Source organism: Chiloscyllium punctatum, chromosome 2, assembly GCF_047496795.1.
Source record: "Chiloscyllium punctatum isolate Juve2018m chromosome 2, sChiPun1.3, whole genome shotgun sequence".
Classification (NCBI taxonomy): domain Eukaryota; kingdom Metazoa; phylum Chordata; class Chondrichthyes; order Orectolobiformes; family Hemiscylliidae; genus Chiloscyllium; species Chiloscyllium punctatum.
This window is the reverse complement of record NC_092740.1, coordinates 127,310,598-127,338,529: the sequence shown is the minus strand read 5'-3', so window position 1 is coordinate 127,338,529 and position 27,932 is coordinate 127,310,598. Positions and strand designations below refer to the sequence as shown.

Below are 27,932 nucleotides of genomic sequence, written 5' to 3'. Positions count from 1 at the left end.
CTGTCCCCACTCCACCCTCCAGCTCACTGACTGTCCCTACTCCACCCTCCATCCCACTGACTGTCCCTACTCCACCCTCCAGCCCCCGACTGTCCCCACTCCACCCTCCGGCTCACTGACTGCCCCTACTCCACCCTCCAGCTCACTAACTATCCCCACAACACACTCCAGCTCACTCACTGTCCCTACTCCACCCTCCAGCCCCCGACTGTCCCCACTCCACCCTCCAGCTCACTCACTGTCCCTACTCTGCCCTCCAACTCGCTGAATTTCCCCACGCCACCCTCCAGCTCACTGACTGTCCCTACTCCACCCTCCAGCCCACTGACTGTCCCCACTCCACCCTCCAGCCCACTGACTGTCCCCACTCCACCCTCCAGCCCACTGACTGTCCCCCCTCCACCCTCCAGCCCAATGATTGTCCCCACTCCATCCTCCAGCCCAATGACTGTCCCCCCTCCACCCTCCAGCCCACGGACTGTCCCCACTCCACCCTCCAGCCCACTGACTGTCTCCCCTCCACCCTCCAACTCACTGACCGTCCCCATTCCACCCTCCAGCCCACTGACTGTCTCCACTTCACCCTCCAGCTTAATGACTGACTCTGCTCCACCCTCCAAATCACTGACTGTCCCTCGTCCACCCACCGGCTCACTGACTGTCCCTACTACCCCCTTCAGCCCACTGACTGTCCCCACTTCACCCTCCAGCTTATTGACTGACTCTGCTCCACCCTCCAAATCACTGACTGTCCCCACGCCACCCTCCAGCCCACTGACTGTCGCCACTCCACCCTCTAGCTCACTGACTGTTCCAACTCCTCCCTCCAGCCCACAAACTGTCCCCACTCCACCCACTCACTCACTGACTGTCCCTACTCCACCGTCCAGCCCACTGACTGTCCCCACTCCACCCTCCAGCTCACTGACAGTCCCTACTCTGTCCTCCAGCCCACTGACTTTCACCACGCCACCCTCCAGCTCACTGACTGTCCCAACTCCACCCTCCAACTCACTGACTGTCACCACACCACCCTCCAGCTCACTGACTGTCCCAACGCCACCCTCCAACTCACTGACTGTCACCACACCACCCACCCACTCACTGACTGTCCCTACTCCACCCTCCAGCCCACTGACTGTCCCCACGCCACCTTCCAGCTCACTGACTGTCCCTACTCCACCCTCCAGCTCACTGACTGTCCCCACGCCGCCCTCCAGCTCACTGACTGTCCCAACTCCACCTTCCAGCTCACTGACTGTCCCTCCGCTGCCCTCCAGCCCACTGACTGTCCCCATTCCACCCTCCAGCTCACTGACTGTCCCTACTACACCCTCCAGCTCACTGACTGTCCCCCCACCCTCCAGCTCACTGACTGTCCTCACACCACCCGCCAGCTCACTGACTGTCCCTACTCCACCCTCCAGCTCACTGACTGTCCCCACTCCACCCTCCAGCTCACTGACTGTACCCACGCCACCCCCCAGCTCACTGACTGTCCCAACTCCACCTTCCAGCTCACTGACTGTCCGTATTCCACCCTCCAGCCCACTGACTGTCCCAGCTCCCCCCTCCAGCTCACTGACTGTCCCTACTCCACCCTCCAACTCTCTGACGTACCCCACGCCACCGTCCAGCCCACAAACTGTCCCCACTCCACCCACCCACTTACTGACTCTTCCTACACCACACTCCAGTCCTCTGACTGTCCCCACGCCACCCTCCAGCCCACTGACAGTCCACACTCCACCCTCCAATGCACTGACTCTCTCTACTCCACCCTCCGGCACACCTCTGTCCCCACTCCTCCCTCCAGCTCACTGACTGTCCCTACTCAACCCTCCAGCTCACTGACTGTCCCAACTCCACCCTCCAGATCAATAACTGTCCCTACTCTACCCTCCAGCCCACTGACTGTCCCTCGTCCACACTCCAGCTCACTGACTGTCCCTGATCCACCCTCCAAATCACTGACTGCCCCTACTCCACCCTCCAGCCCACTGACAGTCCACACTCCACCCTCCAATGCACTGACTCTCTCTACTCCACCCTCCGGCACACCTCTGTCCCCACTCCTCCCTCCAGCTCACTGACTGTCCCTACTCAACCCTCCAGCTCACTGACTGTCCCAACTCCACCCTCCAGATCAATAACTGTCCCTACTCTACCCTCCAGCCCACTGACTGTCCCTCGTCCACACTCCAGCTCACTGACTGTCCCTGATCCACCCTCCAAATCACTGACTGCCCCTACTCCACCCTCCAGCCCACTGATTGTCCCCACACCACCCTCCAGCCCACTGACTGTCCCCACTCCACCTTCCAGCTCACTGAGTGTCCCCACTCCACCCTCCAGCCCACTGACTGTCCCCACTCCACCTTCCAGCTCACTGAGTGTCCCCACTCCACCCTTCAGCCCACTGACTGTCCCCACTCCACCTTCCAGCTCACTGAGTGTCCCCACTCCACCCTCCAGCCCACTGACTGTCCCCACTCCACCTTCCAGCTCACTGAGTGTCCCCACTCCACCCTTCAGCTCACTGACATTCCCTCCTCTGCCCTCCAGCCCACTGACTGTCCCCACTCCACCCACCCGCTCACTGACTGTCCCTACTCTACCCTCCAGCCCACTGACTGTCCCTACTCCACGCTCCAACTCTGACTTTCCCCACGCCACCCTCCAGCTCACTGTCTGTCCCCACTCCACCCTCCAGCCCACTGACTGTCCCGCTCCACCCTCCAACTCACTGACTGTCTCCACTTCACCCTCCAGCCCACTGACTGTCCGTACTCCACCTTTCAGCTCACTGACTGTCCCTACTCCACCCTCCAGCTCACTGACTATCCACACTCCACCCTCCAGCCCACTGACTATCCACACTCCACCCTCCAGCCCACTGACTGTCCCTACTCTACCCTCCAGGCCACTGACTGTCCCTACTCCACCCTCCAACTCTCTGACTTTCCTCACGTCACCTTCCAGCCCACTGACTGTCCCTACTCCATCCTCCAGCCCACTGACTATCCCCGCTCCACCCTCCAGCTCACTCACTGTCCCAACTGCACCCTCCAGCCCACTGACTGTCCCTACTCCACCCTCCAGCTCACTGACTGTCCCTATTCCACCCTTCAGCCCACTGACTATCCCCACAACACACTCCAGCTCACTGACTGTCCCTGATCCACCCTCCAACTCACTGACTGTCCCAACTCCACCCTCCAGCTCACTGACTGTCCCTGCTCCACCCTACAACTCTCTGACTTTCCCCACGCCACCCTCCATCTCACTGACTGTCCCAACGCCACCCTCCAGCTCACCGACTGTCCCTACTCCAACCTTCAGCCCACTGACTGTCCCTACTCAACCCTCCAGCTCACTGACTGTCCCCACTCCACCCTCCAGCTCACTGACTGTCCCTATTCCACCCTTCAGCCCACTGACTATCCCCACAACACACTCCAGCTCACTGACTGTCCCCGCTCCACCCTCCAACTCACTGACTGTCACAACGCCACCCTCCAGCTCACTTACTATCCCCACTCCACCCTCCAGCTCACTGACTGTCCCTGCTCCACCCTACAACTCTCTGACTTTCCCCACGCCACCCTCCATCTTACTGACTGTCCCAACGCCACCCTCCAGCTCACTGACTGTCCCTACTCCACCCTCCAGCCCACTGACTGTCCCTACTCCACCCTCCAGCCCACTGACTGTCCCCATTCCACCCTCCAGCTCACTGACTGTCCCTACTACACCCTCCAGCCCACTGGCTGTCCCCATTCCACCCTCCAGCTCACTGACTGTCCCTACGCCACCCTCCAGCTCACTGACTGATCCCACGTCACCCGCCAGCTCACTGACTGTCCTCACAGCACCCTCCAGCTCACTGACTGTCCCCACTCCACCCTCCAGCTCACTGACTGTCCCTATTCCACCCTTCAGCCCACTGACTATCCCCACAACACACTCCAGCTCACTGACTGTCCCCGCTCCACCCTCCAACTCACTGACTGTCACAACGCCACCCTCCAGCTCACTTACTATCCCCACTCCACCCTCCAGCTCACTGACTGTCCCTGCTCCACCCTACAACTCTCTGACTTTCCCCACGCCACCCTCCATCTTACTGACTGTCCCAACGCCACCCTCCAGCTCACTGACTGTCCCTACTCCACCCTCCAGCCCACTGACTGTCCCTACTCCACCCTCCAGCCCACTGACTGTCCCCATTCCACCCTCCAGCTCACTGACTGTCCCTACTACACCCTCCAGCCCACTGGCTGTCCCCATTCCACCCTCCAGCTCACTGACTGTCCCTACGCCACCCTCCAGCTCACTGACTGATCCCACGTCACCCGCCAGCTCACTGACTGTCCTCACAGCACCCTCCAGCTCACTGACTGTCCCCACTCCACCCGCCAGCTCACTGACTGTCCCTACTCCACCCTCCAGCTCACTGACTGTACCCACGCCACCCCCCAGCTCACTGACTGTCCCAACTCCACCTTCCAGCTCACTGACTGTCCGTATTCCACCCTCCAGCCCACTGACTGTCCCAGCTCCCCCCTCCATCTCACTGACTGTCCCTACTCCACCCTCCAGCTCACTGACTGTCCACACAACACACTCCAGCTCACTGACTGTCCCCCCTCCCCCCTCCAACTCTCTGACGTACCCCATGCCACCGTCCAGCCCACAAACTGTCCCCACTCCACCCACCCACTTACTGACTCTTCCTACACCATACTCCGGTCCACTGACTGTCCCCACACCACCCTCCAGCCCACTGACAGTCCACACTCCACCCTCCAATGCACTGACTCTCTCTACTCTACCCTCCGGCACACCTCTGTCCCCACTCCTCCCTCCAGCTCACTGACTGTCTCCACTTCACCCTCCAGCCCACTGACTGTCCCTACTCCACCCTCCAACTCTCTGACTTTCCCCACGTCACCTCCCAGCCCACTGACTATCCCCACAACACACTCCAGCTCACTGACTCTCCCTGATCCACACTCCAACTCACTGACTGTCACTACGCCACCCTCCAGCTCACTGACTGTCCCCACTCCACCTTCCAGCCCACTGACTGTCCCAACTCAACCCTCCAGCTCACTGACTGTCCCTGCTCCAACCCTACAACTCTCTGACTTTCCCCACGCCACCCTCCATCTCACTGACTGTCCCAACGCCACCCTCCAGCTCACCGACTGTCCCTACTCCACCCTCCAGCCCACTGACTGTCCCTACTCCACCCTCCAGCTAACTGACTGTCCCCACTTCACCCTCCAGCCCACTGACTGTCCCCATTCCACCCTCCAGCTCACTGACTGTCCCGACTCCACCCTCCAGGTCACTAACTGTCCCGACTCCACCCTCCAGTCCACAAACTGTCTCCACTCCACCCTCCAGCTCACTGACAGTCCAGTCCCTCCTCTGTCCTCCAGCCCACTGACTATCACCACAACACACTCCAGCTCACTGACTGTCCCCGCTCCACCCTCCAACTCACTGACTGTCCCCACTGCACACTCCAACTCACTGACTGACCCCACTCCACCCTCCAGCTCACTGACTGTCCCTAATCCACCCTCCAGCTCACTGACTGTCCCCACTCCACCCTCCAGCTCACTGACCATCCCTACTTCACCCTCCAGCCCACTGATTGTCCCCACCCCACCCTCCAGCCCACCGACTGTCCCCACTCCACCCTCCAGCTCACTGACCATCCCTACTTCACCCTCCAGCTCAGTGACTGTCCCCACTCCACACTCTAGCCCACTGACTGTCCCCACTTCATCCTCGAGCCCACTGACTGTCCCCACTCCACCCTCCAGCCCACTGACTGTCCCCACTCCACCCTCCAGCCCACTGACTGTCCCCACTCCACCCTCCAGCTCACTGACCATCCCTACTCCACCCTCCAGCTCACTGACTGTCCCCAATCCAACCTCCAGCTCACTGACTGTCCCCACTTCATCCTCCAGCCCACTGACTGTCCCTACTCCACCCTCCAGCTCACTGACTGTCCCTAATCCACCCTCCAGCTCACTGACTGTCCCTAATCCACCCTCCAGCTCACTGACTATCCCCACAACACACTTCAGCTCACTGACTGTCCCCGCTCCACCCTCCAACTCTCTGACTTTCCCCACGCCACCCTCCATCTTACTGACTGTCCCAACGCCACCCTCCAGCTCACTGACTGTCCCTACTCCACCCTCCAGCCCACTGACTGTCCCCATTCCACCCTCCAGCTCACTGACTGTCCCTACTACACCCTCCAGCCCACTGGCTGTCCCCATTCCACCCTCCAGCTCACTGACTGTCCCTACGCCACCCTCCAGCTCACTGACTGATCCCACGTCACCCGCCAGCTCACTGACTGTCCTCACAGCACCCTCCAGCTCACTGACTGTCCCCACTCCACCCGCCAGCTCACTGACTGTCCCTACTCCACCCTCCAGCTCACTGACTGTACCCACGCCACCCCCCAGCTCACTGACTGTCCCAACTCCACCTTCCAGCTCACTGACTGTCCGTATTCCACCCTCCAGCCCACTGACTGTCCCAGCTCCCCCCTCCATCTCACTGACTGTCCCTACTCCACCCTCCAGCTCACTGACTGTCCACACAACACACTCCAGCTCACTGACTGTCCCCCCTCCCCCCTCCAACTCTCTGACGTACCCCATGCCACCGTCCAGCCCACAAACTGTCCCCACTCCACCCACCCACTTACTGACTCTTCCTACACCATACTCCGGTCCACTGACTGTCCCCACACCACCCTCCAGCCCACTGACAGTCCACACTCCACCCTCCAATGCACTGACTCTCTCTACTCTACCCTCCGGCACACCTCTGTCCCCACTCCTCCCTCCAGCTCACTGACTGTCTCCACTTCACCCTCCAGCCCACTGACTGTCCCTACTCCACCCTCCAACTCTCTGACTTTCCCCACGTCACCTTCCAGCCCACTGACTATCCCCACAACACACTCCAGCTCACTGACTCTCCCTGATCCACACTCCAACTCACTGACTGTCACTACGCCACCCTCCAGCTCACTGACTGTCCCCACTCCACCTTCCAGCCCACTGACTGTCCCAACTCAACCCTCCAGCTCACTGACTGTCCCTGCTCCAACCCTACAACTCTCTGACTTTCCCCACGCCACCCTCCAACTCACTGACTGTCCCAACGCCACCCTCCAGCTCACCGACTGTCCCTACTCCACCCTCCAGCCCACTGACTGTCCCTACTCCACCCTCCAGCTAACTGACTGTCCCCACTTCACCCTCCAGCCCACTGACTGTCCCCATTCCACCCTCCAGCTCACTGACTGTCCCGACTCCACCCTCCAGGTCACTAACTGTCCCGACTCCACCCTCCAGTCCACAAACTGTCTCCACTCCACCCTCCAGCTCACTGACAGTCCAGTCCCTCCTCTGTCCTCCAGCCCACTGACTATCACCACAACACACTCCAACTCACTGACTGTCCCCGCTCCACCCTCCAACTCACTGACTGTCCCCACTGCACACTCCAACTCACTGACTGACCCCACTCCACCCTCCAGCTCATTGACTGTCCCTACTCTACCCTCCAGCTCACTGACTGTCCCTAATCCACCCTCCAGCTCACTGACTGTCCCCACTCCACCCTCCAGCTCACTGACCATCCCTACTTCACCCTCCAGCCCACTGATTGTCCCCACCCCACCCTCCAGCCCACCGACTGTACCCACTCCACCCTCCAGCTCACTGACCATCCCTACTTCACCCTCCAGCCCACTGACTGTCCCCACTTCATCCTCGAGCCCACTGACTGTCCCCACTCCACCCTCCAGCCCACTGACTGTCCCCACTCCACCCTCCAGCCCACTGACTGTCCCCACTCCACCCTCCAGCTCACTGACCATCCCTACTCCACCCTCCAGCTCACTGACTGTCCCCAATCCAACCTCCAGCTCACTGACTGTCCCCACTTCATCCTCCAGCCCACTGACTGTCCCTACTCCACCCTCCAGCTCACTGACTGTCCCTAATCCACCCTCCAGCTCACTGACTGTCCCTAATCCACCCTCCAGCTCACTGACTATCCCCACAACACACTTCAGCTCACTGACTGTCCCCGCTCCACCCTCCAGCTCACTGACTGTCCCTACTCCACCCTCTAGCCCACTGACTGTCCCAACCCCACCCTCCAGCTCACTGACTGTCCCCGCTCCACCCTCCAACTCTCTGACTTTCCCCACGCCACCCTCCAGCTCACTGACTGTCCCTACTCCACCCTCCAGCTCACTGACTGTCCCCACTGCACTGTCTAGCCCACTGACTGTCCCTACTCCACCCTCCAGCTCACTAACTGTCCCCACTCCACCCTCCAGCCCACTGACTGTCCCTACTCCACCCTCCAGCTTACTGACTGTCCCTACGCCACCCTCTAGCCCACTGACTGTCCCAACCCCACCCTCCAGCTCACTGACTGTCCCCACGCCACCCTCCAGCTCACTGACTGTTCCTATTCCACCCTCTAGCCCACTGACTGTCCCCACTCCACCCTCCAGCCCACTGACTGTCCCCACTGCACTGTCTAGCCCACTGACTGTCCCCACTGCACCCTCCAGCTCACGGACTGTCCCTACTCCACCCTCCAGTCCACTGACTGTCCCTACTCCACCCTCCAGTCCACTGACTGTCCCTACTCTACCCTCCAGCCCACTGACTGACCCAACTCCACCCTCCAGCTCATTGACTGTCCCTACGCCACCCTCCAGTCTACTGACTGTCCCCACGCCACCCTCCAGCCCACTGACAGTCCACACTCCACCCTCCAATGCACTGACTCTCTCTACTCCACCCTCCGGCACACCTCTGTCCCCACTCCTCCCTCCAGCCCACTGACTGTCCCAACTCCACCCTCCAGATCAATAACTGTCCCTACTCTACCCTCCAGCCCACTGACTGTCCCTGATCCACCCTCCAAATCACTGACTGCCCCTACTCCACCCTCCAGCCCACTGAGTGTCCCCACTCCACCCTTCAGCCCACTGACTGTCCACACTCCACCCTCCAGCTCACTGACATTCCCTCCTCTGCCCTCCAGCCCACTGACTGTCCCCACTCCACCCACCCGCTCACTGACTGTCCCTACTCTACCCTCCAGCCCACTGACTGTCCCTACTCCACCCTCCAACTCTGACTTTCCCCACGCCACCCTCCAGCTCACTGTCTGTCCCTACCCCACCCTCCAGCTCCATGATTGTCCCTACTCCACCCTCCTGCACCCGACTGTCCCCACTCCACCCTCCAGCCCACTGACTGTCCCAACTCCACCCTCCAGCTCACTGACTTTCCCCACTCCACCCTCCAGCCCACTGACTGTCCCGCTCCACCCTCCAACTCACTGACTGTCCCTACTCCACCCTCCAGCCCACTGACTGTCTCCACTTCACCCTCCAGCCCACTGACTGTCCGTACTCCACCTTCCAGCCCACTGACTGTCCCTACTCCACCCTCCAGCTCACTGACTATCCACACTCCACCCTCCAGCCCACTGACTGTCCCTACTCCACCCTCCAGCTTACTGACTGTCCCTACTCCACCCTCCAGCTCACTGACTATCCACACTCCACCCTCCAGCTCACTGACTATCCCCGCTCCACCCTCCAGCTCACTCACTGTCCCAACTCCACCCTCCAGCCCACTGACTGTCCCTATTCCACCCTTCAGCCCACTGACTATCCCCACAACACACTCCAGCTCACTGACTCTCCCTGCTCCACCCTCCAACTCACTGACTGTCACTACGCCACCCTCCAGCTCACTGACTGTCCCTATTCCACCCTTCAGCCCACTGACTATCCCCACAACACACTCCAGCTCACTGACTCTCCCTGCTCCACCCTCCAACTCACTGACTGTCACTACGCCACCCTCCAGCTCACTGACTGTCCCCACTCCACCTTCCAGCCCACTGACTGTCCCAACGCCACCCTCCAGCTCACCGACTGTCCCTACTCCAACCTTCAGCCCACTGACTGTCCCTACTCCACCCTCCTGCTCACTGACTGTCCCCACTCCACCCTCCAGCTCACTGACTGTCCCTATTCCACCCTTCAGCCCACTGACTATCCCCACAACACACTCCAGCTCACTGACTGTCCCCGCTCCACCCTCCAACTCACTGACTGTCACAACGCCACCCTCCAGCTCACTTACTATCCCCACTCCACCCTCCAGCTCACTAACTGTCCCTACTCCACCCTCTAGCCCACTGACTGTCCCAACTCCACCCTCCAGCTCACTGACTGTCCCCACTCCACCCTACAACTCTCTGACTTTCCCCATGCCACCCTCCATCTCACTGACTGTCCCAACGCCACCCTCCAGCTCACTGACTGTCCCTACTCCACCCTCCAGCTCACTGACTGTCCCCACTTCACCCTCCAGCCCACTGGCTGTCCCCATTCCACCGTCCAGCTCACTAACTGTCCCTACTACACCCTCCAGCCCACTGACCGTCCCCATTCCACCCTCCAGCTCACTGACTGTCCCCACTTCACCCTCCAGCTCACTGACTGTCCCCATTCCACCCTCCAGCTCACTGACTGTCCCTACTACACCCTCCAGCTCACTGACTGTCCCCCCACCCTCCAGCTCACTGACTGATCCCACGCCACCCTCCAGCTCACTGACTGTCCCCACTCCACCCGCCAGCTCACTGACTGTCCCTACTCCACCCTCCAGCTCACTGACTGTACCCACGCCACCCCCCAGCTCACTGACTGTCCCAACTCCACCTTCCAGCTCACTGACTGTCCGTATTCCACCCTCCAGCTCACTGACTGTCCCAGCTCCCCCCTCCAGCTCACTGACTGTCCCTACTCCACCCTCCAGCTCACTGACTATCCCCACAACACACTCCAGCTCACTGACTATCCCCCCTCCACCCTCCAACTCTCTGACGTACCCCACGCCACCGTCCAGCCCACAAACTGTCCCCACTCCACCCACCCACTTACTGACTCTTCCTACACCACACTCCAGTCCTCTGACTGTCCCCACGCCACCCTCCAGCCCACTGACAGTCCACACTCCACCCTCCAATGCACTGACTCTCTCTACTCCACCCTCCGGCACACCTCTGTCCCCACTCCTCCCTCCAGCTCACTGACTGTCCCTACTCCACCCTCCAACTCGCTGACTTTCCCCACGCCACCCTCCAGCTCACTGACTGTCCCAACAACACACTCCAGCTCACTAACTGTCCCCGCTCCACCCCCCAACTCTCTGACTTTCCCCACGCCACCCTCCAGATCAATAACTGTCCCTACTCTACCCTCCAGCCCACTGACTGTCCCAACTCCACCCTCCAGATCAATAACTGTCCCTACTCTACCCTCCAGCTCACTGACTGTCCCTCCTCTGCCCTCCAGCCCACTGACTGTCCCCCCTCCACCCTCCAGCTCACTGACTGTCCCCACTCCACCCTCCAGCCCACTGACTGTCCCCACTCCACCCTCCAGCCCACTGACTGTCCCTAATACTCCCTCCAGCTCACTGACTGTCCCGACTCTACCTTCCAGCCCACTGACTGTCTCCACTTCACCCTCCAGGCCACTGACTGTCCCTACTCCACCCTCCAACTCTCTGACTTTCCCCACGTCACCTTCCAGCCCACTGACTATCCCCACAACACACTCCAGCTCACTGACTCTCCCTGATCCACCCTCCAACTCACTGACTGTCACTACGCCACCCTCCAGCTCACTGACTGTCCCCACTCCACCTTCCAGCCCACTGACTGTCCCAACTCCACCCTCCAGCTCACTGACTGTCCCTGCTCCAACCCTACAACTCTCTGACTTTCCCCACGCCACCCTCCATCTCACTGACTGTCCCAACGCCACCCTCCAGCTCACCGACTGTCCCTACTCCACCCTCCAGCCCACTGACTGTCCCTACTCCACCCTCCAGCTAACTGACTGTCCCCACTTCACCCTCCAGCCCACTGACTGTCCCCATTCCACCCTCCAGCTCACTGACTGTCCCGACTCCACCCTCCAGTTCACTAACTGTCCCTACTCCACCCTCCAGCCCACAAACTGTCTCCACTCCACCCTCCAGCTCACTGACAGTCCCTCCTCTGTCCTCCAGCCCACTGACTATCACCACAACACACTCCAGCTCACTGACTGTCCCCACTCCACCCTCCAACTCACTGACTGTCCCTAATACTCCCTCCAGCTCACTGACTGTCCCCACTCCACCCTCCAGCTCACTGACTGTCCCTAATACTCCCTCCAGCTCACTGACTGTCCCTCCTCCACCCTCCAGCTCACTGACTGTCCCTAATACTCCCTCCAGCTCACTGCCTGTCCCCACTCCACCCTCCAGCTCACTGACTGTCCCTACTCCACCCTCCAGCCCACTGACTGTCCCCATTCCACCCTCCAGCTCACTGACTGTCCCCAATCCACCCTCCACCTCACGGACTATCCCCACAACACACTCCAGCTCACTGACTGTCCCAACGTCATCCTCCAGCTCACTAACTGTCCCTACTCCACCCTCTAGCCCACTGACTGTCCCCACTCCACCCTCCAGTTCACTAACTGTCCCTCTTCCACCCTCCAGCTCACTGACTATCCCCACAACACACTCCAGCTCACTAACTGTACCCGCTCCACCCTCCAACTCACTGACTGTCACTACGCCACCCTCCAACTCACTGACTGTCCCCGCTCCACCCTCCAGCTCACTGACTGTTCCTATTCCAACCTCTAGCCCACTGACTGTCCCAACTCCACCCTCCAGCCCACTTACTGTCCCCACTGCACCCTCCAGCTCACTGACTGTCCCTAATACTCCCTCCAGCTCACTGACTGTCCCCACTCCACCCTCCAGCTCACTGACTGTCCCCACTCCACCCTCCAGCCCACTGACTGTCCCCACTCCACCCTCCAGCTCACTGACTGTCCCCAATCCACCCTCCACCTCACTGACTATCCCCACAACACACTCCAGCTCACTGACTGTCCCTACTCCACCCTCCAGCCCACTGACTGTCCCTACTCCACCCTCCAGCCCACTGACTGTCCCCATTCCACCCTCCAGCTCACTGACTGTCCCCAATCCACCCTCCACCTCACTGACTATCCCCACAACACACTCCAGCTCACTGACTGTACCAACGTCATCCTCCAGCTCACTAACTGTCCCTACTCCACCCTCTAGCCCACTGACTGTCCCTACTCCACCCTCAAGCCCACTGACTGTCCCTCTTCCACCCTCCAGCTCACTGACTATCCCCACAACACACTCCAGCTCACTAACTGTCCCCGCTCCACCCTCCAACTCACTGACTGTCACTACGCCACCCTCCAACTCACTGACTTTCCCCACGCCACCCTCCAACTCACTGACTTTCCCCACGCCACCCTCCAGCCCACTGACTGTCCCAACTCCACCCTCCAGCCCACTTACTGTCCCCACTCCACCCTCCAGCTCACCACCTGTCCCTAGTCAACCCTCCAGCCCACTGACTAACCCCACAACACACTCCAGCTCACTGATTGTCCCCGCTCCACCCTACAACTCTCTGACTTTCCCCACACCAACCTCCAGCCCACTGACTGTGCCTACTCCACCTTCCAGCTCACTGAATGTCCTTCATCCAACCTCCATTCCACTGACTGTCCCCACTCCACCCTCCAGCTCAGTGACAGTCCTTCCGCTGCCCTCCAGCTCACTGACTGTCCCTACTCCACCCTCCAGCTCACTGTCTGTCCCCACTTCATCCTCCAGCTCACTGACTGTCCCTACTCCACCCTCCAGCTCACTGACTGTCCCCACTTCATCCTCCAGCCCACTGACTGTCCCTACTCCACCCTCCAGCTTACTGACTGTCCCTACTCCACCCTCCAGCTCACTGACTGTCCCCGCTCCACCCTCTAACTAACTGACTGTCACTACGCCACCCTCCAGCTCACTGACTGTCCCTACTCCACCCTCTAGCCCACTGACTGTCCCAACCCCACCCTCCAGCTCACTGACTGTCCCCGCTCCACCCTCCAACTCTCTGACTTTCCCCACGCCACCCTCCAGCTCACTGACTGTCCCTACTCCACCCTCCAGCTCACTGACTGTCCCCACTGCACTGTCTAGCCCACTGACTGTCCCTACTCCACCCTCCAGCTCACTGACTGTCCCCACTTCATCCTCCAGCCCACTGACTGTCCCTACTCCACCCTCCAGCTTACTGACTGTCCCTACTCCACCCTCCAGCTCACTGACTGTCCCCAATCCAACCTCCAGCTTACTGACTGTCCCTAATCCACCCTCCAGCTCACTGACTATCCCCACAACACACTTCAGCTCACTGACTGTCCCCGCTCCACCCTCTAACTAACTGACTGTCACTACGCCACCCTCCAGCTCACTGACTGTCCCTACTCCACCCTCTAGCCCACTGACTGTCCCAACCCCACCCTGCAGCTCACTGACTGTCCCCGCTCCACCCTCCAACTCTCTGACTTTCCCCACGCCACCCTCCAGCTCACTGACTGTTCCTATTCCACCCTCTAGCCCACTGACTGTCCCCACTGCACTGTCTAGCCCACTGACTGTCCCCACTGCACCCTCCAGCTCACGGACTGTCCCCACTCCACCCTCCAGCTCACTGACTAACCCCACAACACACTCCAGCTCACTGACTGTCCCTACTCCACCCTCCAGTCCACTGACTGTCCCTACTCCACCCTCCAGCCCACTGACTGACCCAACTCCACCCTCCAGCTCATTGACTGTCCCTACGCCACCCACCAGTCCACTGACTGTCCCTACTCCACCCTCCAGTCCACTGACTGTCCCTACTCCACCCTCCAGCCCACTGACTGACCCAACTCCACCCTCCAGCTCATTGACTGTCCCTACGCCACCCACCAGTCCACTGACTGTCCCTACTCCACCCTCCAGCTCACTGACTGTCCCTACCCCACCCTCCAGCCCACTGACTGTCCCTACTCCACCCTCCAGCTCAGTGACTGTTCCTACTCCACCCTCCAGCCCACTGACTGTCCCCGCTGCACCCTCCAGCTCACTGACTGTCCCTCCTCTACCCTCCCGCCCTCTGACTGTCCCCATTCTGCTCAGGATTCCAGTCTGCTGACTGCCCCTACATGGTTCAGAGTTTGAATTTGAAAATTTTTGGCAACATTCTCCAGCATCTGTTTAAAAACTGCAATATCGATCCTCAGTTTTTACTCATTCATGCATTTTGAGGAGTGCCTGTTGTCCCAAAGTGACTTATTATTGATATAATATTCACTGGATAGTATTGCTGATTCCCTTTTTATTTCTTCTGTCTATTTGCGCTAAGAAAATGCCATGTCTACTGCTTCGCAGAGTATGAGTGTTTTTGCCACTAAAGTTATTTTTAGTACCCTTCTGATATTCTTAGCTTCGCAAGCTAAAGGCCAAACCATGTTCCTTTTCCCTGCAAGAAAAACTAAAACCGCTCTTGCAGTTGAGAAGTTACCACCGACATTCGCATGTTACTAAAAACAATAAGTTGCATTTGCTGGTACTTTCCAATCACGTGGATGGCTCAGTGGTTAGCACTGCTGCCTCACAGCACCAGGGTCCCAGGCTCGATTCCAGCCTTGGGTGACTGTCTGTATTGAGTTTTCACATTCTTCCTGTGTCTGCATGGGTTTCCTCTGGGTGCTCTGGTTTTCTCCCACAGTCCAAAGATGTGCAGGTTAGGGGAATTGGTCGTGTTAACTTGCCCAGAGTATTAGGTGCATTAGTCAGAGGGAAATGGGACTGGGTGGGTTACTCTTCAGAGGGTCGGTGTGGACTTGTTGGGCCAAAGGGCCTGTTTCCACACTGTAGGGAATCTAATCTATACAAATTATCGTCATTGCAGAATGGAACATTCTATTTTTAAACTTTTCATTGCTTTATTCACCTGAATAATATCTTCCATCTTTTCCATCGTTGTACTCAACTCTAATATTGCAAAACTGGCATCTGGCAGTGGTAAGATGCCCGGTCAATTTAGCTGTTAATTAGGCTTTGCAATGTCTCCATTCCTGTGATGAAAGCCATTGCAACGTTTTTGTGAGGCCCTCCATAGACTAATAGCAATGGAGCTAACAGTTTTGAGGTAACACTTGATCGATTGGAATAAAATGGGATGCTGATGATCTGAAGCAGAAACAAATTGCTGGAGAAACTCATCGGGTCTGGCAGCATCTGAGAAGAGAAATAAGGTTAGTGATCATTGTGGCCACAATGGCCTGATGTGCCATGGTCCAGTGGGAGAGAGGAGGAGGTATCTGAGAGTTGGTGCTCAGCCTCTGCAATGTAGAGGTCAGTCTGCCATACCACAACCGCACCACTTTTTCAGCAGGCTTGATAACAAAGGCAGGGTTGGATGTGAGGGCACGATGTGCAGTCAGTTGAAAGGATGACTCCCTGATGAAAAGATGTCTCCCTGGTCTTCAGTGACGACTACCCCCCCTCCCAACCTAGGCTTTGCGATGTGGCCATTTGATCAAAGCACATGCAGTGTGTTTTCTCCTTGGGAAGGTGTGATAAGGACGTAGCAAGGTGCTGTCCAGCCATGTGCCCACTCCTGTGACTGATCCCTGCTGACACCCATAACAAGCTACCTGGCCTTGTCTGCACTAAACAGCATGGCAAGGCTGAAATTTGTGCTTCTCTTAGCTCTGGCTGAGAGGACAAACTGCGAAAAGGAAAACCCAGGTAAAGTGAGGCAGGGAGGCTGTGGTCATGCAGGTAGGCGGGAGCATTGAGAGAGCCTCAGGATGGTCCAGTTAGTGAGGTTGGTGCCTGTCCCTGTGGCACAGTGTCCTCACAGCAATATTGCAACGAAAGATGCCACTGTGCTCCAAAGTGCCACATTAAAGTGTAAGTGGTTTAGAAATATGACATGATGGTACAGTGAGGCTGGCACGTGCTGTCCTCAACCATGCCCTGAGTTGTTGGTAGTGGGTGTTCAGGATAGTGGTCCAGAGGAACAAGTGGTGATCTGAAATCACTCTGACTTTCATGCTGGTAATTTTTCAGCAACTAGGTTTTACCCAATAGGTGATAGGAACCTGCCAATTAATGGGATAACATTAATGGAATCCCAATTAGTGGGATTCCATCACTCCAGATGCTCCCTAAAGCTCTTCACCTTTCTCTCTTTTGAGAAACTTCTTAAAACCTATCTCTCCAATCAGCTGAGCCGTCATGTCTTCTTTAATGGCCGATAATCTTTCTCCAAGGCTCTTTTGGATATTTTACTACAGTCAGGGCTATATCTAAATGCAGGTCTTTATTGCATTTTCTGTGTGTGTGTGTGTGTGTGTGTGTGTCTCTGTCCAACCCCCTGTGTGCCCCCCTCTGTCTCTCTCTGTAATGAGGGTGATATTGAACATTAATCCCCATTAATGGGTGTCTCACCACTCACTGGCAAGAGCTTACCTTCGGAACTAAGCAATTTGTTGTTCCCGGCATTGAGAAAGGCCTTGCTCGATTCTCTCATGATTCTCCTACATTTCTTGCCACAGCCCACATTGTTCAGGGCCTGGGAAAATTCCACTTAGATAGCTTTTGGGAAGAATTTCAGGGCTTAAGGGACAGCTACCAGAGGTGAGGTATTAGTAGTCTAATCAGATGTATTAATGAGACGATGATGCAACTTTGACATGATTTCAAGACTCTGAGTAGGGGATGGAAGAACTGCTGTGGAGAGTTGTAACACCAGGATCAGTGTTTATTGACACACTAGAGAGCTGGATACTAATAGATACAGGACAGTACAGCCTGAGAGCAGCTTCTGTTTTATAGCTCTGAACCCTGACATCCAAACCTCATGGTAGGTGGGATCAATGAAGGCAGAGCAATTTAGAGATGTACACATGGAAGCAGATCAATCCACAGTGTCAGCTCACACCAGGAGCCAACATTCAGAGTGTGCAAGAGGCCAGAATTGGTGGAGTGCAGAGACGCTGGTTTGGAGGCGATGTTATTACACAGTTACAAGGAGTTTACAGAGATTGAGACTGGTGAGACCAAGGGGAAATTTGTAATAAAGATCATAATTTTGCATTCAAGGCAGTCCCAGACCAAATATTAATTCAGGTCACCAAGGACAGGAGTGATGGGTCAATTGGATTGGTTGAGAGTTAGGGCATGAGCAGCGAAGTTTTGGGTGTGCAGTTTTACAGGGGGTGGAATATCGAAGGCCAGCCCAGAGAGGGTTGGAATGGTTAGATTTAGAGGTAACAAAACATGTGGGAAAGGGTTTCAGGAGCAGGTGAGCTGAGGCAGAGATGGAGGTGAGCTATATAAGAGATAGTCATGGGATGGAAATACTAACTAAAATAGTAAGGAAGAGAAAGGTATTACAGATACATAACACCTTAGATAAATATGTTGAAAACTGAGCTGTGTTGGTTGCAATGCTGCGTTGATATGAAGTAGTCATCTTTCAGTTCTCAAAAAAGGATAGATTACTGGCTTTACTGTACGGTACTGTAGTAATTTGGGCTCCTAATGAAAGAAAAATCACTGAAGGAAGATGGAATGGGAAAAGCAAATGTTTGTCAAACAGCAGGTCACACATTACAATATTAAGTTAATCTTTTAAAGGGGGTGAACACTTCTTGCTAACTGTTTCCTTTGGATTAGTGTAAAAGAGATATTTGTGAACTTAGAATCTACCCCTTCACGTCTACAGCACTTTGAGCTCGCAATATTCTTTCAGTTTGCTACTTTCCATCACTCCAGCCGCTCCCTAAAACTCTTCACCTTTCTCTCTTTTGAGAAACTTCTTAAAACCTACCTCTCCAATCGGCTGAGCTGTCGTGTCTTCTTTAATGTCCAATAATCTTCCTCCAAGGCTCTTTTGGATATTTTACTACAGTCAGGGCTATATCTAAATGCAGGTCTTTATTGCATTATCACTGAGTCTCTTTATTTGATATCAATCTATGAAAACTATTTGCACTTTTAAGACCGCTAATTTTGTAACTAAAATATTAGTGTGTGTGTGTGTCTCTCTCTCTCTTTCTCTGTCCAACCCCCTGTGTGCCCCCCTCTCTCTGTCTGTCTCTCTCTCACACACTCTCGTCCCTCCATATCTCTCTGTATCCCTTTCTCATTTCTTTCTCTCTCTGTGACTCCTTCTCTCTCTGACCTCCTCACTCGCTGTGCCTTTGTCCCTCTGCCTCTCTCCTTACACCTCCCTCTCTCTGTCTCCCTGCCTCCTCTTTTGTCTTTCTCTCTCTTTGTGACCCCCTCCCTCTCTGACCACCCTCCTTCTCGTTTGTCTTTCTGTCTATCTTTTCCTCCTGTGTCCCTCCCCTCACCTCCCTCTCCCTCATTCTCTTGCTCTGGCCAACCCTCACCCTCCTTCACTTTCTCTGTCTCTCTTTCTCTCTCTCTCTCTGGGACCCCTCTATCTCCCTTCCTCTGGCCCTCTCTCTCTCGTTGCCCCCCCTTCTCTCTCCTCTGTGTCCCCCTCCCTCTTTTGGACTTTCATGTCTTTGTGGCTCAGTAAGAGAAACAGTCTGTGTGTCTAAACCAGAAACATCAGTTGTTCGACACGGTTTAGTCTTTTTGCAGTCATTTAATCCCAACTGCTTTTACTGAGAAAGGAAGCTGAGAGTTAATCTACATATCACTGGTTTATGGACTGGCTGGCTCTATTTATGAACTCGAGCCTTGATCCCACTGGAATGGTCTAGTGAAGGTTTTGTGGATTGGCATTGCTTATTCTCACTATGTTAAATCACAGCCCAGCTGTCAACACTCCCTCTTGTGTTTATGGTTCTGGGCAATACTTTCTGGGGTTGTGTCAACCAGGATATTTTGAGAAACTATTTTTGCCAAGTCTTCTTGCAGATTTTAGAGATGGGCAATTTGAATAAGTTTAGAGATATTGTCTGACACACATTAATGGTCAGCTAAAACAAATTATCGTATTTTTAATAATTCACTCTTGGGTTATGGGTATCCCTGGCAAGGCCAGCATTTATTGCTCGTTCTAACTGGTGACCCTGAGCCGCATACAGAATCGCTACAGTGTGGAAACGGGCCCTTTGGCCCAACAAGTCCACACCAACTCTCTGAAGAGTAACCCACCCCGACCCATTCCCCTACCCTGTTGTCCTATATTTACCCCTGACTAACACACCTAACCTACACATCCCTGAACACTATGGGGCAATTTAGCATGGCCAATTCACTTAACCCGCACATCTTTGGACTATGGGAGGAAACCGGAGCAGACACAGGGAGAATATGCAAACTCCACACAGACAGTTGCCCGAGGCTAGAATTGAACCCAGGTCCCTGGTGTTGTGAGGCAGCATTGCTAATCACTGAGCTACCAGCACTCACCACTGAGCCACCAGCTGCTCACAAGGTCAATGTTTTACTTTTTCTGTCATGAGCTTGAGGCCATGATGGCAAGGCCAACATCTCTTGTCCATCCCTAACTGCCCTTGGTGTGCAAGGTCATTTAGAGGGCAGTTTAAAGTTGACCATGTTGCAATGGGTCAGAAGTCACATGTGGGCAAAAACAGCAGATTTCCATTCCTAACGGACATTAGTGAAGCAGAGGGGGTTTTGTGTCAATCAGTAGTTGCTAGAGACTAGCTTTGAATTACAAATGTATTAATTTAATTCAGATTCCACTAGCTGGTGTGATGGGATTTGAATCCACATTCCACAGCACAATAGCCTATGCCATTGGATTAATAGTCACTTTACCATCTTCTCTCTGAGTACATTAGCTAAGGTGTCAACCATATTGTTGGGACCTGAAGTTACAGGTAGGCCAGAACAGGTATAAAGGGAAGATTTCCTTCCCCAATGGGCAGTACTGAAGCAAATAGAGTTCCATGGCCACCATTACTGAATTTCTAAATCCAGATTGATGTTTAATCTCACTTAACGGAATTTAAATTTTCTAGCTGCATGCTGGGATTTGAACTTGTCACCCTAGATGGTTAGCCCATGCCTATGGGTTATTCATCCAGTAACATATCTACTAATCATTGTGTTATCATAGCTCACAGGAATTATCAGGAAGAGCAGGCCATATGGACTTCAAGTCTGCTTCACCTTTCATAAAATAATTTGATTGTGGCTTCAGCTCCACTTTCCATTCTCCTCCCCCATAGTCCTTGATAAATATCTCTCCAATTCACCCTTGAACATGTTCTATGACTCAATGTCCACCACTCTGAAGACAAGTGAATTCTACAGACTCAGACCCCACTCAGTGAAAAATAATTCTTCTAATCTCAATCCAAAATGGGAGACCTCTTTTTATAAACCTCATAAAAGGTTAAGTGTCTGTTTGGAACTAGAAGTAACAATTCCTGGGCTATCTGTTCTTAGTAAATGGTTATTTCAAACAGGACTGAGTTATGAAATGGAACAGTCATTAATATCCAATTATATTGCTGTTGGATCACTTCACTGTTTTTATTGTTCATTCGTGGAGTGTTGGAATTTCTGACAAAGCCAGCATTTATTGCCCATTCCTAACTGTCCTATGGGCAGTTCAGAGTCAAAAATGATTGCTGTGGATCTGGAGTCACGTGTAGGCCAGATCAGGTAAGGATGGCAGATTTAGTGAACCAGATGAGTTTTTTGTAGCAATTGACAGTGATTACACGGTTACCATTTTACTGCCATACTTTTATTGAATTCAAAGGTCATCGTTTATTCTGGTGGAATTTGAATCCACGTTACCAGAAAATTATATAGTGTTGTTCCCATTATTGGGTATTCACCTACTTCAGGCCTCTCTCTGTCCCATTCCATTAGGTCACTGTTGGAATGCTGTGTGGAATCCCTGCTGTAGGAAGGTTGTTGTGAAACTTGAAAGGGTTCAGATAAAATTTACAAGGATATTGGAAGGGTTGGGGGATTTGAGTCATAGGGAAAGGCTGAGTATGTTGGACCTATTTCCCCTGGAGTGTCAGAGACTGAGGGTGATCTTATATAAGTTTATAAAATCACGAGGGCATGGATAGGGTTCCCCAGGCTGTGGGAGTCCAAAACCACAGGGCATAGGTTTAAGGTGAGAGGGAAAAATTTAAAAGGGACCTAAGGGGCAACCTCTTTCAAGCAGAGGGTGGTGCGTGTATGCTATGAGCTGTCTGGGGAAGTGGTGGTGGCTGGTACAATTGCAACATTTGCACCTGGATAGGTATATGAATAGGAAGGGTTTAGAGAGACATGGGCCAAATGTTGACAAATGGGACTAGATTAATTTAGGCTAGCTGGCTGTCATGTACTGAAGGGTCTGTTTCCAATGCTGTCTATCTCTATGACTCTATTCCAGAGAGGGTGTTTGTTCCCATTTGAAATATCCAGGGCCACCAAGATATCCAATGATTACAATGTGGAGTTCATTTTGTCTGATAACCTTCCTCGGACCATCTTACTACAGCACTTGAAACATGCTGAGCTAAGTTTCGTACCGATAAGGTAACATTAGGAATAGTAGATTAGGTGAGTTTTGTCTTCATCAAGGTGAGGACGTGAGCTTTGGGAGCTTATAGAATGATACAGTAAAGAAGAAAGCCACTCAGCCCTTTGTCTCTGTGCCACATCTCTGAAAGTGCTATTCGATTAGTCACACTCTTCTGCTCTTTTCCCACAGTCCTAATATTTTCCACCCTTCAAGTATTTATCTAATTTCCCTTGTGAAAGTCATTGTGAAAACCCCTTCTCCAACTGTGTATTCCAGATTTTAACATCTCACTTTTTAAAAAACCTCTCCTCAGCTCCTTTCTTGTGCCAATCATTTTAAACCCATGTCCTCTACTTCCTGACCCTCCCTGCCACGAGAGAGAGGCCCATCTTACTTACCCTAGCATAACCACTCATGATTGTGATAACCTCTATTATATTCCTGTTGAATTTTCCCAGCTGCAAAGAGAATGATCCCAGTTTCTCTAGTTTACTGTGCACAACTAAAGCTCCTTAAACCTGATCTCATTCCAGTAAAGCTCCTGGGCAACCTCTCCAAGGCCCTGAGATCCTCCCCAGCATATGGTTCCCACAATATTCCAGGTTAGGTCTAACTGGCGATTCATAAAGGTTTAACAAAACATTCTTGGCCTATGCAAAGCGGCATGCCTCTGTTTTAGATATATAGAAACAGTAAAAACTCAAATCCACTTATAACAGTTCCCATTCATCCATTGAGTCTGATGGGCACAGATTTGCCTGATTTAAAAGTAAACTGGGACATCCTTGTGGAATATATTTGGGCGGCAGAGGCAGAGCGAACAATTTCCTGGCAAAAAGATTCCCAGAACACTTCGGTGTGGGGGGGTGGAAGGACGCTGCTCAGGTTTTATGAGTGGCTGCCAGGAGGCGCATACTGGACACGTGCAAAATTCAAAAGATAAAGTTACAGGACTGCCGCAAACAGAATCAATCCTGAAAGTAAGATGGTAAGACACTGTAGGTCGAATTTGAAAGGTGTCTTGGTGAGTAGCTGCCGTGCAAATTGGAGGTGGTACATATTGCTGCCCCTGCACACCGGTGGGGGACGTAGTGAATATTTAAGGTAGCAGATGAGGTACTGATTAAGCAGGCTGCCACTAGCCAGAAACACTTGGTATATAGCACTCAGAAATTTGGGTTTCTGCATTGAGCACTATCAGCAATTGGGATATGAAATCCATCCATAATTGCGCCCATTCTGTAAAACCATTATTTTTGAAGTTTCTACTCCAATTTATTTGAGTCTAATTGAACCTGTCAATACCAGCTCAGTCAGGCATTGTCTTATAATGTAATTGTCTTGATAAATAATTGCTTTGAATCCTAATCCTTGACCTATCTAAAAATGTTAACTTGATACAGTTTAATTCAAACAATTGTTACAAAGAAAATCTGCGTTTTTAGTCAAGGCCACTGTGCATGAGTAACAGAATTTTAAATCCCCTAGAATGGCTTTAAAAACATGCAGCAGCTCTGGGAATATTGAAGTTAAGTCAGTTTTCTTTAAATTAAAAAAAATCAAAGCAGTTTGGAAGGTGCCTTTCTGTGGCATTACTCACAAAAAATAACACTTGATTTGAAGAGTCTCTTCAGACAGCTGGATATAAGTGCAATTAATCTTGGTGATTCGTTCAAGCCAAAATAAAACGCCGTGTTCCTTCTTGCTATGTGCTCCAATTCTGATCAAAGTATGTTGAAAATATCAGCACCGCTGAGCAGCAACTCTCCAGATTTTTAAGCGTTTCCCTACATTGACATAATTTGTTTGCTTTTTTGTCATTTCAGTGTTGCATTGACCTATGGAGGTTTGTGCAGAGTTGGACAGGGAGAGGAGTTCCTCCTGTCAAGCCTGAAGTTAGCAATGTTGGTAAAATGTATAAGTCTGTTGCTGCTCCAGAGTTCACTGATTGCTGGAGTGCTCCTTGTTTTTCAGGCCGCTACATCTATATTGAAGGGTCTCACCATCACGATGGAAAATTGGGCCTCCTTACCAGTCCTGAACTGCAAGCTCTGGGAGAAAGCTGCGTGAGGCTTGTATATCAGATAACTGGCACAGATTCTGGAAGACTGAATATGTACTTTCGACCAGAAGGAAACAGCTTTGACTTTCTACTGTGGTCTGCTAATGAGCCATCTGACAGCTGGAAAATTGCTAGTATCGGTGTAAGGAACATAACGGAAAAATCCAAGGTACCTGCTTTGTGCAAGCAGACAGCTTGTTCTCCTAATTAACTGTTCAAGTTAAGAATCGAGAAAAATGTTACATTAAGGTATTAACTGTTTGGGATTTCTGTCTTAGCTCACCTGCTCCTGATTTCATTATCCATGTTTTGTTACATTTACACCTGACTGCCCCAATATTCCACTTTCCCAACCATCCGCCTTCTGCAAACATGAGCACACACATAACTCTAAACATTAGTTTTTGCCAAGCTCCATTCAGCTGGTTGTCTCTTGGCTTTGCAGTCCAGCAATGCGAAAGTAACTTTCCCTGTGTGCACAAGACTCTCCATGATATCAATCCCATTCTATCTCTGTAACATGCTGCAGTCACAAACCTTTAAGATCTCCATATTCCTCTACGTCTGACCTCTTGGACAGTCCCAGGTCTCATTGCTTTATTACTGGCAGCTATAACCTCAGCGTTTTGTGCTGTACTGTCTGGGAATTCCTCCCTGTGCCCTTCCATATTTCTCTCCTCCTTAACATACTATTTAAAAGCTATCTGTTTGGTCAATTCTCTTCCAAATATCTCCTCACATGACTTGGTGCTTAGCTTTGCTTGATACTCTTTCCTTTTTTGCTGTTGTTACGCTGACAAAGGGAAGCACTGATGCTGTAAAATATGCTCAAGTTGCAACTGAGTAATATCAAACCTCCAGTGGTTAAATCAACAGGACAGCAATTTCTATTGATTATAATTTGACGGGATGCTCCAATTATTGAAAAGTGAGTAATTTAGACACATTTTCCTGTTCTCAATCCAATTGTGAACAATGCTTTGAGACTCCTGCTTTAGCCACTGTGTGGTGCTTTAACTTCCCTACCAAGTTTTGCACTGGCTTTGAAAGCAGCTACCAGAAGCTATTATTCATCCCAAATGACCCCCACCACTACCACCAATACCACCATCACCTTATCTCCCAAGTTTTCAGTTCCTGTAGTCTGACAGACCTGATTTAGGGATATCATCTAGTAAAAAAGACTCTATAAGTTGGAGATCAGTGGGGTAATTACCAGGCTGGTTTGATGAGATTGTCTTTCTGCATTCAGAATTTTCTAAAAAAGGAAAGCAATGTCCCTACAATGAGACAATTCCAGAAGCTACAGGGGTAAACCTTCTGTTGGCTCCGTCAATAGAGGATATAATCCCCAAATGTTACTCTGACAAATAGGGGATATAATTCCCAAATGTTACTCAGCCAGTAGGGCATATAATCCCCAGATGTTACTCAGGCAATAGCTGTGGAGAAAAACATTGTTTCAGCTCGATTAGATTCATCTGGAGCATTAGGCCCAACGTTACATCTGTAAATGGGTATTTTCCGGATGAGTTAGAAATGGGCCTAATAGTCATCCTCTCTTACTCTTGTCTCTGCCATTTCATCTTTTTATGGATGCTGCCAGACATATTTTGAATGTTTCTGGAGTTTTCTGTTTATATTCCAGCTTTCTAGCATGAACAGGTTTTTTGCCTTTGCTCTCACCTTGGTGCCTGTGACATCTTGCTGTTTGCAGATAGGCCTCTACGTTCCCTCTGCTGCAGCGGTGAATGCACTTCAATCACACTTTATTGACAATAAGCAGTTTGACATGTCCTGACGTTGTGCAAGGCGCAATAAAAATAAGCATTTTGCTCTGTAATTGAGCAAATCCTACCCTGCCACTGTTTTTAATGGATGGGTACAGCCTAGAAAGTTAGGATTTGTGGTATCTTGGTTTCAGAACTTTAGAAGGCAGGATTAAACCAAGATGGCCACTGTTGTGGGGAATGGCAGTGTTTTCTCATTTTGTGTTATTACTCAAAGACAAACTGCACTGAGTAAATTATGGGAGTCTGCTTAGAATCATTACTCTCAATGTCCATTTCCTGTGAATTAGCCCAGTTCAACTATTCACATCTGGTCTTCAGATAGGAATAGGAGGAGGCCATTTAGCCCCTCAAGCCTGTTCCATCATTCAGTGAAATATGGCAGCTTTGTATTTCCACTTGCCTTGCTCCCATAACCTTCAGCTAGCAAGCAGCTTTCCATCTCAGACTTAAAACAATTAATTGAGGTAGCATCAAGTGTTCTTTACTACCTGTGGGAGAGGACTCCACACTTCTTACCCTTTGTGCAAAGCAATGTTCCCTAACCTCTTCGAGATTAAGTTTACACCTTTGCCCAAAACTCCTCAATATCAACAGAAGCAGTTTCCCTCTTTCTACCCTGTCAATTCCTTTCAAGAGTCTAAAATCCTCAATCAACTCACCCATTCAATGTTTTACTAGGAAAGAGTGAGGGCTGCTGATGCTGGAGATCAGAGTCAAAAGGTGTGGTGCTGGAAAAGCACAGCTGGTCAGACAGCATCCGAGGAGCAGGAGGGTTGATGTTTTGAGCATAAGCATTCCTGATGAAGAGCTTATTCTTGAAATGTTGACTCTCTTGCCCCTCAGATGCTGCCTGACCGAATGTGCTTTTCCAGCACCGCACTTTTTGATTCTAAAACTTTTACATTCAGGGAAGAAGCCTAGTTCACATAATTGTTCTTTTTAATTTAATCCTTGGAACATGGGTAACGTTTTGGTGAATCTGCACTGCACTCGTTTGACCAATGTACCCTTTCTAAGGCGTGGAGCCAAGAGCTTAACATGGAGTGTGATGTAGCCAAAGTTTTGTATAACTTCAGCAAAGCGTCCTTCCCTTCCATGTTCTAGTCCTCTGGATATATGGGCTAGCATTCTGTTTAACACAATGATTATTTTTAGATCTGACCACAGCATTGTCAGGATCTGTGTACATGGACCTCTTTGGACATGCACTCTTTCTAGCTTTTTAACTATATAATTAACAATCAGATGAATACTTTTTGTTCTGCAATAAATGACCTCACACTGGCCTGCATTGAAATTAATCTGCCAGTTTTGCCCCTTCCCCAATCCACCAATTCACTTAGAAATTTTATGCTCCAGTCTCCGTGACTTAATGCATCATGATGTCTATGCCATTGGTAAACATAGGCACACGGCTCTGTCCTTCAGGAATGCTTCAGTACTGAGCTTTATGGCTCATTGTATATACTTGCTCCAGTCAACAAAATCATTGTAACCTTGTCCATCATCTCCACACTCCTACCTTACCTCCATGCCCTCCTTAAGTATTTTCTAATTTCTGT

At 52.3% G+C, this 27,932-nt stretch overlaps 1 protein-coding gene across 4 annotated transcripts in view; it reads left to right on the top strand.

The window, feature by feature from the left end:
* Positions 1-27,932, top strand: part of mamdc2a (MAM domain containing 2a) — a 145,278-nt gene that overhangs the window by 15,364 nt on the left and 101,982 nt on the right. For all 4 annotated transcript variants that reach the window (XM_072588309.1, XM_072588317.1, XM_072588303.1 and 1 more), the window contains one exon: positions 24,490-24,746. In XM_072588309.1, coding sequence (XP_072444410.1) covers positions 24,490-24,746 — 257 coding nt within the window. The remainder of the gene's footprint in view (positions 1-24,489; positions 24,747-27,932) is intronic.